The 16,056-nt window shown below is 36.0% G+C and overlaps 1 protein-coding gene and 2 pseudogenes across 1 annotated transcript; all 3 read left to right on the top strand.

The window, feature by feature from the left end:
* Nucleotides 1-3,048: 3,048 nt before the first annotated feature.
* On the top strand, nt 3,049-3,989 carry LOC140844275 (olfactory receptor 5I1-like; annotated as a pseudogene).
* A 4,440-nt stretch (nt 3,990-8,429) lies between these two features.
* LOC108410337 (olfactory receptor 5W2-like) lies at nt 8,430-9,368 on the top strand. The gene has a single exon (XM_017681358.3). The coding sequence runs from the start codon at nt 8,436-8,438 to the stop codon at nt 9,366-9,368; it is 933 nt and encodes a 310-aa protein (XP_017536847.3). The 5' UTR covers nt 8,430-8,435.
* Nucleotides 9,369-14,487: 5,119 nt separating this feature from the next.
* LOC108410335 (olfactory receptor-like protein OLF2) lies at nt 14,488-15,477 on the top strand (annotated as a pseudogene).
* Nucleotides 15,478-16,056: the final 579 nt, after the last annotated feature.

Here is a 16,056-nt window from a genome sequence, read left to right as displayed (position 1 = left end):
TCACAAAAAGAAAGAAAGAAAGAAAGAAAGAAAGAAAGAAAGAAAGAAAGAAAGAGAGAAAGAGAGAAAGAGAGAAAGAGAGAAAGAGAGAAAGAGAGAAAGAGAGAAAGAGAGAAAGAGAGAGAGAAAGAGAGAGAGAAAGAGAGAAAGAAAGAGAGAAAGAAAGAGAGAAAGAAAGAAAGAAAGAAAGAAAGAAAGAAAGAAAGAAAGAAAGAAAGAAAGAAAGAAAGAAAGAAAGAAAGAAAGAAAGAAAGAAAGAAAAAGAAAGAAAATAAAGTGCACACTTTCAATTGTAAAATAAGTAACCGGGATGTAATGTATAGCATAAGGAATATAGTCAAAATATTGTGACAACTTGGTATGGTGATAGCTGGTACCTATAATTATCATGTATATAAATGTTCAATCACTGTGTTGTACACCTGAAACTAATGTAATACTGTATGTCAACTACCCTTCAATAAAAAATAATTATCTAAAAAAAGTAAAATTAAATAAAAATTTAAAAAAAAATAAGCTGAAGTCACCAACTTTTCAATCTTGATTTAAAAGTGGATCTTTGCATTGAATGAAATTTTAACAAGATTCCAAGTTTCTACAGATAGAGGAATCATTAACAAATTCATCTAATGCTGTGAAAGGAATGTAATACTTATACTATGATAAAATGTAAAATACAATTAATTACATTAACATAAAATCATATAAAATAATTACAACTAGTAGTGAAAATGACAGCTACTATGTATAGAAGAGTAATTAGTTGATGATGAGAATTTGTATTTACTCACTGGGTTGGTTCTCACCATCTCCTTGATGTTCTCTTTCATAATATAGATGCTCATCTTCAAGTCTTTCCATCTTCTCAGGAAGCACATATTGACACCAAGTTCTACAGAAACATCCACTGTGCTCAGTTTCAATAACACAAAAATTGTGTCAGTTTGCATGTTTGTCCTTAAGAAGCAGACTGTGGGCTAGATATTCAGACAAGAGCGCATCTACAGACATTTGTATTTTTAAAAGGCATTTTTTAATTTTTTTTCCTTCAGTCTCAGGTGATAGAGAGGCTGTGTCACATTTCAAGGACATGGTAAGTTTCATGACATCAAAAAAAAAAGAATGCAAAATTTTCCCTCTGGATCTGCTTTTTGCAATTAAATTTTTAATGAAACTAATTTTTGCATTTTAAAGTGTTTGCTTTGCAGAAGGGCTTGAACCACTTCAGAGGCCTTTTCTGCTCAGGTGGGATGTACCGCTGCCCACACTGACACTCCGTCCCCCTAAAAAGTTAATCAGTTGGTTCCCCACTGCCAATTGTCCTTGAAGCTCTTGTGGAGAAATCTGAATAGTGTGTCTTAAATCCAAGGGGTCCCATGGGCCCCTTCATTCAGCATCTGAATATTTCTCCCTTTATACCACCTGGGAGGCTTCTGCCTTTCCTGGGGATGCTCCTGTTCCCCAGCCACTTGTGTGGGGCAGATGCTGGTGGCAGCAGTGTTTCCTATGGTGGCCTTGCAATGGGAGGGGCTGGAGGGGGTGCAGGGCAAGGATGATGCCGGCAAAGCTGGAGGTGGACTCAAAGTTGGGATTTATATTCCCTCCTCTTTCCCCTCTCTGTTTCTCCCTCCTGCAAAACAGGCTTTGTTCTTCGGTGGTTAACTGACTCTAGCCATTTTGTTGACATGCGTCTGGTGACAATGTTCATATGAGTCCTTGGCAATCAGTCAGCATTTCTGTGCCCTGTTATCTCCTCAGGGGAGCTGAGTTCTGGGTAAGAGGCTGCTTGCATGAGCAAAATTCCTTTTGATGAGTAACAAGACTATGTGCAAGGTTACAGGGCAAACCAGAAGCTTTTCAGTCCAAAGATTAATGCAGCAAAGGAGACAGATACAATATGAGGTTGGAGATGCCACTTTTTCACTCGGTTATGGTAATAATGGGTAACATTTTTTAAGCTTCCATGTGGTTTTGAAAATATTCAATTGTGACAGTTACAGATGAAAATATTTGAACAACTACATAAAAAGCATCCACAATAAAAGGGGTTCTTTGTGGGACTCTAGATATCATTAAATAAAACCCTAGTATTACTGAGAGTGAAAATTGCTTATTCAAGTTAATACTAACAGAATTTCTATTATAATTATCAATGTGTTTTTAGAAAAATACAGTTCACAATGGCAATAACCTGCTAATTATTCCTAAATGTCCCTTGTAAATGAGCATGTTTGGAATACTTCAGTTATTAGGTCCCTGATGACATGAGATGGCATATAAAAATCCTGAGATCTAGTGGTGAAATTATTCATTCAAGTAATTGAAAAAGAGCTTCCTCCTTGGTAAGTAGCTTCTGTGGTTACTGGACTGGCTGTAATGATGCAAAAATAGACTTTTGAGGAATGAAGAGCAGAACCACTGATCTATGCCTAAATAGTTGAAAAACATTTCTCAGTCATTATTGTACCACAAAGTAATGTATCTTGTGCTACTCTTTCTTATAAAGTTTCATTTTTACCACTCCATACATTCTGTCAAGTGTATATGAACTGCTCTACTAGTTATTAAATACTGGACAGAAAGAGCAAATTGCTGTATAATTATCATTCTAAGACATACTCTATAAGTCAATTTATTTAAAAATATATATACATGTATTTCTTTTCTTCATGTCATCATCAGCCCACTCAAATTCACTGCTTCCTTGAATCCTCTGAGCCAGCTAATATTGCTATATTTGGGGTACAAAAAGATAAGGAAAATCAGACATAATTTCTGAGCAGAGAGCCAAGTCTCCAATGGAAGAAAGTCATTAAACAAGCAAATAGAATAAAAGTAGAACCATGAATTCTGATAGATACTAAACTATAAAATATATTTATTGGAGTTTGTATCTGAAAGGGAATTTAGGCTTGGAATCTTTACTTGATTGCCTCTTTGTTTGTTGAGACAAAATAACCTTGTAACTGTATCTAATTATTTTTCTCTTTCCATCAATAGAACATTTCAGGATGTTAGAATTCTCATAGAAAGGAAGCAATACGGAATATGGAATTTATAGAAGGCAACTACACTTTGGTGCCTGAGTTTATTCTGTTAGGGTTTCCTACTTGCCCTGAATGGCAGATTATCCTGTTCCTTGTTTTTCGACACTGTATGGTATGATTTTAATGGGGAACATTGGATTGATGATGTTAATCACGACTGATTCACACCTTCAAACCCCCATGTATTTTTTCCTTAGCAACTTCTCCTTTGTAGACTTTTGTTATTCCTCAATAATTGCACCAAAATGTTGGTTAATATCCTCTTAGAGAACAAATCTATTTCCTATCATGGCTGTCCCTGCAGTTTTATTTTTTCTGTACTTTTTCAGATACAGAGCCCTTTATCTTGGCTGCCATGACGTATGACCGCTATGTCGCCATCTGTAACCCTTTACTCTATACGGTTGTGATGTCTCAGGGCATCTGCATATGGGTGATTGTCTTGTCATACATTGGAGACAACTGAGTTCCCTGGTTCACACATCCTTTGCGTTTATTCTGAAATACTGATAAAAATGTCATTAAAATTTTTTCTGCGACCTACCTTCCCTGCTTAAGCTGTCCTGCACTGACACACAATTAATAAGTGGCTTCTCTCCACATATGGCAGCTCAGTGGAAATTATCTGTTTCCTTATCATCATCATTTCGTATGTTTTCATTCTTCTCTCAGTCTAAAAGATCCGCTCTTCCACCGGGAGGAAGAAAACCTTCTTTGCATGTGCGTCTCACCTGACCTCTGTGGCGATCTATCAGGGGACTCTTCTCTTCATTTATTCGCGCCCCAGCTATTTGTATTCTCCCAACACTGATAAAATCATCTCAGTGTTCTTTCTACACCGCTGTCATCCCAGAGCTGAACGCATTGATTTATGGTTTGAGAAATAAAGATGTAAAAGACGCAGCTAAGAAAGCTGTGAGATCAAAGGTAGATTCCTCATGAGATACAGCATTCCAGGATTCACCTAAATCTCCGATTGCAAACTCTGATTGGGAAAATGCAACAACCTTCCCAGCAAGCACACTTCTCCCACAAGGGATTTTATCAGATACTTTCTTTTCACACAGCCAAGTGCATTTCATAACCTTCATAACCTCATGACATAGGAAAACATTAAAAACTTTCAACATTGTTGCTAAATAATAGTCATACTACTCTTCAGTGATTACTAGCTTGATGTTGTATCGAGTTGTCTTAAAGGATATAGTAAATAACTCAGAAATGTGTGTGTGTGTGTGTGTGTGTGTGTGTGTGTATGTGTGTGTGTGCATTCGTAGCATATCTCATTCACAAGGGTAGATTAATGGATGAGAAAAGAAGCCAGATCCCTTGGTTCACATGCCACCTCTGTACCCCATTAGAGAGTGGCACTTTGAACAACTTTTATACTTTCTCAATGCCTCAGTTACCTCTCGGTAGAATAGGGAGAACATAGTATTCACATCATTGATTATTAGATAATTAACTGAGTAAATGTTTAGAATAGTGCCTATACCATATTAAGCACTACATAAATGTTAATTCTGCATAATTATATAACACCTCACATTAATAAAAATGTGAGGTATAATAAAAATGTATTGTATAATAAGGTGGTGAGAAGCAGGGATGTCAGGAAAGCAAAAACCACAATCAAAAACATTTTCTTAGGTGCAATTTAATATGTTGATGAGCATATTATTATGCATTAATTTTCATTTACATATATTCTTTGTTGAAATATCTTTTTAAATGTTCACACTTTTTATTGGGTTATGTGTTTTCATATTATTGATGAGAATTGTTAATATGTTCTGGCTACACATTCTTTGTCAGCTATATGGTTTGTAAATATTTTCTTCAGTTTATCTGTCTACCTACCTACCTACATACCCAATTGTCATATCTATATTATACAGTAGTACATAATAGTAATAATAAATGACTCCTGAAAGAAAATATCTCTGATTGGATTCTGTTGTCTTTTTACATGTAAACACTATCCTAAAATTACATGGTTTAAAATAATGACCACTGGACTATATTCTGCTCTTCCTCATGCTGACTGAGACCCATGGTATTGAGGTGAATGATAGGCTAGGCTGTACAGTCTCTATAACTGACACAGGGATGACAATGGCCTAAAGATTAAATCAGCTGGGTCCCCTTCCCTTTCCATGTAGGCTCAAAGCCTGTCACGTGTTTTATCCACAAGTTTAGACTTATGTAGCAACTCATGGCTTTCAGAGACTGTCTTCATAAATGCTGGATTCAGAAGTGATATATAATATTTCTGTCAATTTATGTTCAAAGCAGTTAAAGCACAGCAAAAATTCAAAGGAAGGACAAATAGACACTGTGTCTCTAAGGAAAATGTGGGAAGTTGTGTACAGCCATCTTTAATCTACCCAACCTGTCAACAGCCCATTGTAGAATAAATTTCATATGCCACATTGTTAAATGAATTAGGCTTTTATTTTTGCTGTGCATATACTTAGCAAAGTCATTGAATGAAGCAATATTTGAATAGCACACATATAGAAAGGAGAGTGATAGACATTTCAATCATTCATTCAGTCAAGTCATTGTAAAAGCAGTGTGAACTCTGGGACCTTTGGAAGTAGTCAGATCACACCAGATCCCAAGGTGGTATAGACTAAGGTTCAAAAAGTATGGAGAATCCCATTGTTATCTCTTGGGAAAGATTTAGGGAGGATGGAAAAGTATAATTTTCAGTATTCCTCAAGTTGCAAAGAACTAGTAAGGATAATCTCATCCTAAAATTATTTTTAGAGAAAAAGTATAATTCTGCTTTTAAACTATTACCCATACAAACATGTTTAAATGAGTCATACTTGCAAATATGAGTTATCTTACCAGAAAAATACAAAACCCAGTATTTTGCTATTCTTTGTACACCACCTTCCACTTTTGGTAGTCTGAAATACTTAACAATAAATATTTAGAAAGCAATTATCTCTTCAAATCCTTATTCTAGGGACTTCAGGGAATACAAAAATAAACAATGACCTTGTTCCTGAAGCTGTAAGTGTAGTAGAGAAATTCTTATAAGACTAAAGTAAACATAATTTATAAAAATGTACTAAGTATAGAGAATGTGATAGAATTATAAAATCAATGAAATGTATGTGAATAGCATGTGATGGGGGGATGAAAGTAAGAAAATGCTTTGTGATGAAAATGCCTTGAAAGGAATATTAACAGAATATTTATCTCATCATTATTCATCATAGGCAAAAAGTATAAACAACCCAAATGTTCATCAGCTGATGAATGGATGAACAAACTGTGTTGTATCTAAAAATGATTTTACCTTTCAGCCATAAAATGATACTAAATTCTCACACTTTCAGTAAGGATGAAACCTGTAAACATAATGCTGAATAAAAGAAGCCTGACATACCCCCCAAAAAAATTGTATGATTCAGTTTATATGAGAAGTCCAAAATAGGCTAACAGAATCAGAAAGCAGAGAAGTAGTTGCCAAAAGTTGGGAAGGAGAAGCAGCCGCTCATAGAGAAGGGTTCCTTGTTGGATTGATGGAAAGTGTTCCAGAATTAGTGGTGATGCTGTGCAATTTTGTGAATATATTAAAAACCAAAGAAGTGTACATGATAATAGGATGAATTTTGTAATATTTTCATTACTTTCCAAAAACAGAAAAAAAGACCATTGAAGATTAGTTAACAGCCATAAATACAGTGGTGAAGGAGAATCTTTTAAAGATGGGAGATACGAAATGAACAATGGAAAGGTGCTGGATCCGATAAGTAGAATTCTATTGGAGTTTTCTTATTTCTGCTTTGACCAGAGAAAGAGGTCATTGTGAAACAATCATAAAAATAATGAGTATTTTTTTCTCAACAGAGCAATGAGGTGATGATAGTCAGGCATTAAAGCTCGTCTTTGCAAAAGTTGGTGCTCTATTCACAGGAGAACATACGGAACCAAAACATAATTCATAATTGATGACATGCTTGTATAATACCAAAGCCCAAGGGCAGTGATTTCAGAGATTTAAGTCCCAAATGTCAGCTGGTAAAATAAATATCTCCCACCTATTTTTCAGCTACTGAGACCTCCTCATCTCAGGTAGGTTCCTGAGTCTCCTAAATTACAGAATACAGAGGAAAATATCTTTTTGGCACAAAATGAGAGATTTTAAATGCATACTTTTATGCTTGCTTACTCAATTTAGCATTATCCTCTGTTTAGTTGCCACAGTGAAATTTTCTTGTCAGAACTGAAACATACTATAATTATTAGTATCCACAAAATAACATTTTAACTACTTTTAAAAATCTAGATTCACTGAAAAGCTTTTACTCCTATCACTTACAAGGATTATACATGAATTTAAGAGTTTTGAAAATTTTATTTCAAAAGTAGGTGTGGTACTATAGTATACATTACATGTGCAAATAACTATGTAAATCACATGCCATATTTACTTAGGTCTAAAAAAATGTATCTGCACCCCACATTCCAATTCTCATATATCAACAGAAATACATACATATGCAAACCCATGACACACACATAAAGACTCCTGCAAGGGAGAGAAGCCTATACATCTCAGAAGCATTTATTGTCTTTCGTACCACATCCATTTTTAGTAAAAAGACACTTGAAATTTTAAAAGGTGCAAATGTATGTGTTAGATCCATAGTTTTCACTTCTCATTATCACTGTTTCTTTGGCCAAGGGACTCCTTCTTTGGTACCAGACCACTCCACAAATGGGTAATGAGTATTGGGGTAAAGCAATATTATATTTCTAGAGTGAAGGTAAATAATGCATATTTCATATCTGACCCACTATTAACAAGAACATAAACCAAGACCAGTAATACACTTTTTCCATTATTGTTAGCGATGTGCTCATTGTTTCTAGAAATAAACAATTGTAATTACTTTAAACCAATCATGGCTTTGAGGAACATAACAATTGTAATTATTTTTTGTGTCCATGTGAATATTTTCAAGCATAGAAAATGTTTTGTCTTATATCTTACAGCCTAGCATTTTTCATATTGGTGTCTCTTCCATACTATTTTGAATATACGAAGAAAGATAAATTCATCCAATTTTACTCCCCGAGATAAGGAAGGTAAGCCTTACAGAAGAACTTTAGAAAGTCATATACCTCATGACTGACATCTAGATTTAGATCAGTTTCTCAACTGCCTATCACAGATATTTTTTATTACTGTCTTTGTACACCTCTTTAAAGAGTGATTATTGACTGAGTAATATTCTGAGTATAAAAAGAAAATTGCAGAAAGAATTTGTGTGCTGCCCTACAAATATTTTATGAATGTCCGGAATCATTAAGCATACATCTGTCATTTTCTTGATCATTTTCTCAACAGTTTAGGTGAGAAGAAGCATGGATAGAGATAATTGCTCCTCTGTGACTGAATTTATTTTCTTGGGAATTACCAATAATCCTGGGATGAAAGGGGCCCTATTTACAGCATTTCTTGTTGTTTATCTTATTAACCTTCTGGCAAATCTTGGAATGATCATTTTAATTAGAATGGATTCCCGGCTGCACACACCGATGTACTTTTTCCTCAGCCACCTCTCCTTCTGTGACTTCTGCTATTCCACAGCAGTTGGGCCCAAGATGCTGGTGGACATATTTGCCAAGAATAAAACGATTCCCATCGTTGGCTGTGCTCTGCAATTTTTGATCTTCTGTATCTTTGCAGATTCTGAATCAATGTTGCTGGCGGTGATGGCCTTTGATCGGTACAAGGCCATTAGCAACCCCTTGCTCTATAGGGTCAACATGTCCAGCACAGTGTGCTCCCTGCTCGTGGCTGGGGTTTACATGGTGGCGATGGCCGATGCTCTGATGTACACAACAGTAACATTCCGCTTATGTTTCTGTGGGTCAAATGAGATTAACCATTTCTTCTGTGATGCTCCACCTCTTTTATTGCTGTCTTGCTCAGATACACAGGTCAACGAGTTAATGATATTCACCATATTTGGTTTAATTGAACTGAGCTCCATTTCAGGAGTTCTTGTCTCTTACTGTTACATAATCCTATCCGTCTTGAAGATCCACTCTGCTGAGGGGAGGCTCAAAGCTTTCTCCACCTGCACCTCCCACTTAACTGCTGTTGCAATTTTCCAGGGAACTATGCTCTTCATGTATTTCAGGCCAAGCTCTGCCTACTCCCTAGATCAAGACAAAATGACCTCACTGTTTTACACCCTTGTGATTCCCATGCTTAACCCTCTGATTTACAGCCTGCGGAACAAGGATGTGAAGGAGGCCTTGAAAAAACTGAAAACTAGAAGGTGGTTTTAAATAGTTGTTTACACAGACACACACATAGCATGGTTGCTGTTTTTATAAAATATTGGATGACACAAGAGTTGTCTGAACCTCAATAAAATGACTATTTTTTCTGAAGTCCAATCACGATAATGTCATTGTTAACCATATGATACCTATTTATTAAATTATTACTTCTAATATGATATTATGAGGATTCTTTGTCAAGGACTGGACATTCCATCCCTGTTATCCAAAGCACCCCACACTGTCTGGGACACAGAGTGGGAAAATCAATGAATAAACAATAAATGAAGAACACTAGGTAACATTTTTGAATGTCTATTATCAGGTATTAACATAAGTATATGCATGTAAGTAATGTGTACTGAATATATATATATAAAATGTTTAATAACTTTAAGAAAGTGCATAAAATGGTGTAGATACCATGAGATTAGATCTATCAAGAACTACACATTAATTGCATTAGAAGTAAAGAGCATTCACCTGTGTATGTTGTTCACATTTGTTTCTCATCTGTCTCTGCTCTAGTTTTAATGATTAAGATATTGAATCAGTTTGTTTAGATAATGTGGAAATGTCCATATATTTGAACGACCACATAAGACTCAAGGACACTCCTAATTATCCATTAGAATTATAGAAGCTAAGAACAATCGAATTTCTTATATTTTCTAGCTGCCATTTATAAATTACTTTGTGTGAAAACATTTCAGAGTGGAAGTACAGCTCCAAGATCTTCAAAGGCACATTTGTGGAGCAATGTGATCTGTCAGTTGATCATGTTGGAAAAAAAAAAAATTATGAAGAATTTTTCTTTTTTACTGAAAGTGTTGCAGAGTGAAAAAATTTCTCTACTCTTCAAGTCTTTCCTAGCTAGTTTAAGAAAAAAACTGACGTAAGACAGACTAACAGGAGAAAAAGAAAAGTTTAATTATGTGTGCACAGAGCTCCAATAATGAACTTGAAACTGAAAAAAATGATCAGGGAGTTTTTATACATTTCAGACAAAGAAGAATAAATCTGTGAAGAACGGGACAAAGAAAATTTATGTTTGGGAGCTTCAATTCATAAGGAACTCTAAACAGACTTTGGGCTGGGGTAATAGATTAATAAAAAGTAAAGTTTATTTGTATAGGTTTTGGGCTCTGCATTTCATCTCAGATGATAAGGATGTCTCTTTGCCTCCTGGTGCGAGGTCAGTACCTTTCACAGGGAAGATTTATTTTCTGCTTTCTCGGGACAAAAGTGGGAGGTGTCAGGGTGTTCCTCCTGTATTGGCTGTTTCTTAAGTAACTTTGAATTCAAAATCATCAATATGCCAAAGTGGCTCACTTGGGGAAGGCCTGCCCTGGGCCCCAGTAAGAGGCTTTAAGGGTTTCCATCTGTGCTGTATTTCCTCAAATAATACACAATCTTTTGGAACTGTTACTTATGAGCAGCAGTGTGGTAGAAAACATTGTTTGAAATATATTGTCCAAGAAAAATAGAGTGTCAGTGGATTGCTGTTTAAAATTAGAGAATGTAAACACGTAATCTGATTAACCCATCTCTCCTTCAGGACAGCCATATACTACATAATAATCTAAAGATTTATTTAATCCACATATTGGCTGTTTTATCAGCTCTAGTCAGTGTGAACTAAAGAGAAGGAAATTTTAAGCCTTATAAATGGAATTCTAGAAATAGAATTGATTCATTCAATTAAATATGGGACTCTTCACTCTGAATTTGCAAGATAAAAAAAGACATTATGGGGAATATTTTTAGGGACACTTGACTCAAATGACAGCTTGGACAGATGGCCTGTAACTCTCTTGGTATTCTACCTAAACAGGGAACATGACATAGAAAGGGTTTGATGTATTCCTGCCTGTTTCATTCCTCATCAGTCTCTCCCCTTATTAGTTATTCTATAAGACATCCTTCTTACACATCAGCAGTGACTCATAGCAAATATTTTTTCCAAATTCAATATTGTCAGGGTCAAGGGACATTCTTTAAATCTGGGAATATAGGAGTTCATGCATTCCCCTCCTCCCACAGACACACCAAATGAACAGCTGCATATGGTACAATTCTCACTGAAAGAAATCAAGAAACTAGCTGAGCAACTTCTATACATGGGCAATGAGAAAATAATCCACAATGAAATGAGTACGAAAGGCTCAGACACAATTTTGCTCACCTTCGCCTCCAACCCCAGTAAAGAGACATGCAGCTGGGAAGGGACCCTCAGCTCCCAGCTCTTCCACAGGAATGAGAGGTTTGGACCCCATAACAGTGTCACAATTTCTAAGACTCCCACCAAAGGGACTGGCCTCCCAATCTCCGAGGTCTGAAGGCCAGTGGAGCTTTCATCCGAAGACCTACAGGACTAGAACAAAAAAAAAAAAGCAGGTATAAGGGAAGCCAGCACTAATTGCCGCTATCACACTGGGGCTCAGAGCAGATAAAGCTGGCAGAAAAGCCCATCTCTCAGCCTCTCTTGAGTGGGGAAGGAGCTTGGTGGCGCCATTCCTGCGCGCGGGGGTTACTGCCTCTGTAACGGCTCGTACAAAACAAACTCTGAATGCTATTTTTGTTTCTTACCCTTTTCATAAAAGAAAAAGTCCTGTTGGATTTCTTTAGGGTTAGCACAAACAGGTGCAAATGTAGGTTTTTGCTAAGAGCAAAGTGGCATAGCACAAACTTTTGAACACTGAAGGATACCTATACAATGTTATATGTCAATTATATCTCATTAAAACTGGGAAATAATGCTTTAATGAAATACATATGTGGAAACATACCCATATATACAGGCATACCTCATGTGATTATACTTCATTTTATTGCACTTCACAGATTTTGCATTCTTACCAGTTGAAGGTTTGTGGCAACCTTGTATTGAACAAGTCAAATGGGGCCATTTTTCCAAAAGCATTGTTCACTTCATGTCTCTTCATCACATTTTGGTAATAATCACAACAAAATAAAAAACCTTCTGGAAGAGATTCACCATTCTAGATGCCATTAAGACATTCATGATTTATGAGATGAGGTCAAAATATCAACATTAATAGGAGTTGGGAAGAAGATGCGTCATACCTCGTGGATGACTTTGAAGCTTCAAAGTCACTTTCAAGACTTCAGGGCAGGAAGTCACTGCAGATGCAGAAATAGCAAGAGAATTCAAATTAGACGTGGAGCCTGAAGATGTGACTGAATTAATTAATCATTAATTAACCAGATTGAAATCCAGTTGGATGACATGTGAATAGATGGCATGTGATTAATGAAAAAAAAAGTATTCAGTATGACTGATGAGGAATTGTTCTAAGTAGGGACGTGGAGGAGTTTGTTTCAAAAACAAAAGATTTAGTATAAAAATAATTAAGGATAAATAACAAGATTAAATAATCTTTGTATTAAATCAATCTATTACTTTAATAAATTTAGCAGGATAAACAATCATTCATGGATGAAAATTAAAAAGATGGTCTCTTTAAGTTTCATTAGATCTCTGATTTGACAGAAGGAAAATGGTATAGACTCAGAGTAGCAATGACTCATACTATAAAAATTATTTTATCTTCCTGGCAATAGTCAATTTGATCCAAGTATGAGAATTTAAAGTTCAGCCTTTCCTGAAAGTATTGCAATATTCATGAGGAAAAAAAACAGTACAAGATATCTAATTAATCACATGTTTGCATAATGCAGAAGTGTGAGGGCAGAGGCTTTAGAGGCTTAAGTCCCAAGTGACACTAAGTAAAAATAAAATGCCATCTGTCTGTATTGTCAGGTACCGGAGGCAAGCACGGAAAGACTTGCTCATCACAGGTAGGTTTGTGAGTCTCTAAATTTAAAGAATGAAGAAATAAACCTTACATTTGGAAAACTGAAGAATCAAATATTTAGAAAACTATGTTTAGAAATATTTTCTAAACTCTATGTTTGTAAAACATATTTTTGACTTACTTCCTTTGGTTAAAAGTCTGCAATTGAATGGCAATGAAATGACATTTCTTAAAAACGGGGTGAATCAGACTCACCTTGATCAGCAAATGAACAGTTTTACTTACTTATGTCTTAATCACAACTAAGCAGAAAAACATTGGGTGTTTTCATCACTGTGAAAGGGAATATGCAAATTTAAGATGTTTTTTCTATTTCATTTACCAGTAATTGAGATATCATAATACACATACGAGTCTGTGTAAAATCAACCCCATATGAAACACATACTGTATTTACTCCAGCTTTTAAAAAACCAGGCCATCACTCATGTGTCAACTCTCATATATCATCAGAAAGACAGGTGTATGCATGACCCAGCACACGCCAATAGAAGCTTGTATATCTAAAACATATTTATTATTATTCTTCCCATCTCTATTTCTAATGAACAACTCAGGCGTAAACTCCATGAAAATGAAAATCTATGTGTTAAATTCTATTTTTCCTCTCTTTTTAGCATTTCATTTTCCTGGTAAAGAGACACGCCTTTTGACACCAGACCACTCCTACATGAAAGTAATAATAATGTGGCAAAGCAGTAAAATGTTTCTAGAGAAAAGTTTACTCAAATATATCTCGTGTCTCAATAAATACTAAAAACAATAGAGACCAAGAACAGTAATGTCATATTGTTCATTATCTTAAAATTAGAGATACGTTCATTGTGTCTGAATTTAACACACAGTCTTAAATGAATCATGATTCTTGAGGAACTCAGCAAGTCCAATCATTATTGTGCTCAACTGGATATTTATGTTTCAAATGAAAGGCTGTATACTCCAGCTGTCCTTAATTTATGTGTGACTTTCATAGCATATTTGACCTGTGATGAGCTGTCAGTTCATGATTGACTTCTGAGATTAAGCAGTGAAGATGGACACAACCACATACCTGATGGGTGGTATCTAAACCCAGAGCCGAACTTTCTGTAAATCCTATCCCAGACACTAACTTTTGTCAATAACATAACAGTGAAACTTGTCTGGGCTATTTTTTGAAGATCAAGAATATCATGTACTGAAATAAATCCTTTCTGACTTGCAGGTTGTATTTTTCTGAGTGTCATGAAGAGTTGAAACTTTGATCTGCCATTTCTTGATCATTTCTATAGCATTTTAGAAGAAAAAGGAGAATGGAGGGGGTAAATTGTTCCTCCTTGAAAGAATTCCTTCTCTTGGGAATTAGCACTAACTCTGGAATCAAAGTGATCCTCTTTACCACGTTTCTAATTGTTTATTTCATTATTCTTGTGGCAAACCTTGGGATGATCATCTTAATTAGAATGGATTCCAGGCTGCATACGCCAATGTATTTTTTCCTCAGTCATCTTTCCTTCAGTGACCTCTGCTATTCTATGGCAGTTGGACCCAGGATGCTAGTAGGCTTCATTGCCAAGAACAAGTCCACTTCCTTCTAGGGCTGTGCTCTGCAATTCTTAATCTTCTGCATCTTTGCGGACTCTGAGTGTCTGCTGCTGGCGGTGATGGCCTTTGACCGATACAAGGCCATCAGCAACCCCTTGCTCTACACAGTCAACATGTCCAGCAGAGTGTGCTCCCTGCTCACGGCTGGGGTTTACATGGTGGGAATTATGCATGCTTCAGTAAATACTATATTAATATTCCACTTATGTTTCTGTGGGTCAAATGAGATTAACCATTTCTTCTGTGATGTCCCACCTCTCCTATTGCTCTCTTGCTCAGATACACGTATCAATGAGCTTGTGATATTCACCATTTTTGGTTTCATTGAACTGATTACTCTTTCTGGACTTTTTGTATCTTATTGTTATATCATCCTAGCAGTGATAAAGATCCACTCTGCTGAGGGGAGGCTCAAAGCTTTCTCCACCTGCACCTCCCACTTAACTGCTGCTGCAATTTTCCAGGGAACCCTGCTCTTCATGTATTTCCGGCCGAGTTCTTCCTACTCCCTAGATCAAGACAAAATGACCTCATTGTTTTACACGCTTGTGATTCCTATGCTTAACCCACTGATGTACAGCCTGCGGAACAAGGATGTGAAAGAAGCTCTGAAAAAACTAAAAAATAAAAGTGGTTCCATTGAAAAGTTACATGTAAATATTTTTCTCCTGATCTTACACTGTAATTCATGAAAATCAAAATTGTTTTGAGTGATGTGGTGTGATCCAGTAAGTATTCACACTATGTCCCAGCTATACCAAAATGCATCCTTCCCTGAGTACTTCATGCTTCACACATGTCTTGAGTTACTATTTGGTACTCCCTATTTGTGGAAAGTTTTCAAAGGTTTGAGGCTCTTAGTTTGTCAAATTTTGTTTGTTCAATCTTTCATCTGAGTAGTAACTTAGTTTGCTAAGCATTATTGAGTGTTTTCTAACTACCTGGTTCACTTCAATGTGATTTTCATTTCATGGTAAGCCTGCAGTTTTTAATAGCAATGCATATTATCATTTAATGAAACCATTTTAATTAAATAATATTCAAATTATTTGTAATAAACAACGATATATTTATATACTTTGTTACTTCATTCAGTTTTCTAGTCTTCAGTGCAGGCCTTTTCCCTGTGCTGTTGTGTTTCAGATAAGTGAGGAAGTGGCTGCAGAAACCCTTGAGTAGGAGCAGCGAGCTTGCACATTCCCCTTGCCTGGGAGACCTGGAGGGGGCTGCAGCTGTATTATAACATCCTTGAGCAGCCTACCCCAATGTCA

This window comes from Manis javanica, chromosome 11 (genome assembly GCF_040802235.1).
Source record: "Manis javanica isolate MJ-LG chromosome 11, MJ_LKY, whole genome shotgun sequence".
Lineage (NCBI taxonomy): Eukaryota > Metazoa > Chordata > Mammalia > Pholidota > Manidae > Manis > Manis javanica.
Note: the sequence above shows the minus strand (reverse complement) of the source record. Positions and strands in the feature narration are given on the sequence as shown.

Coding starts and splice junctions, on each gene's coding strand:
- LOC108410337 (XM_017681358.3), top strand. CDS start 8,436: ATGGATAGAGATAATTGCTCCTCTGTGACTGAATTTATTTTCTTGGGA.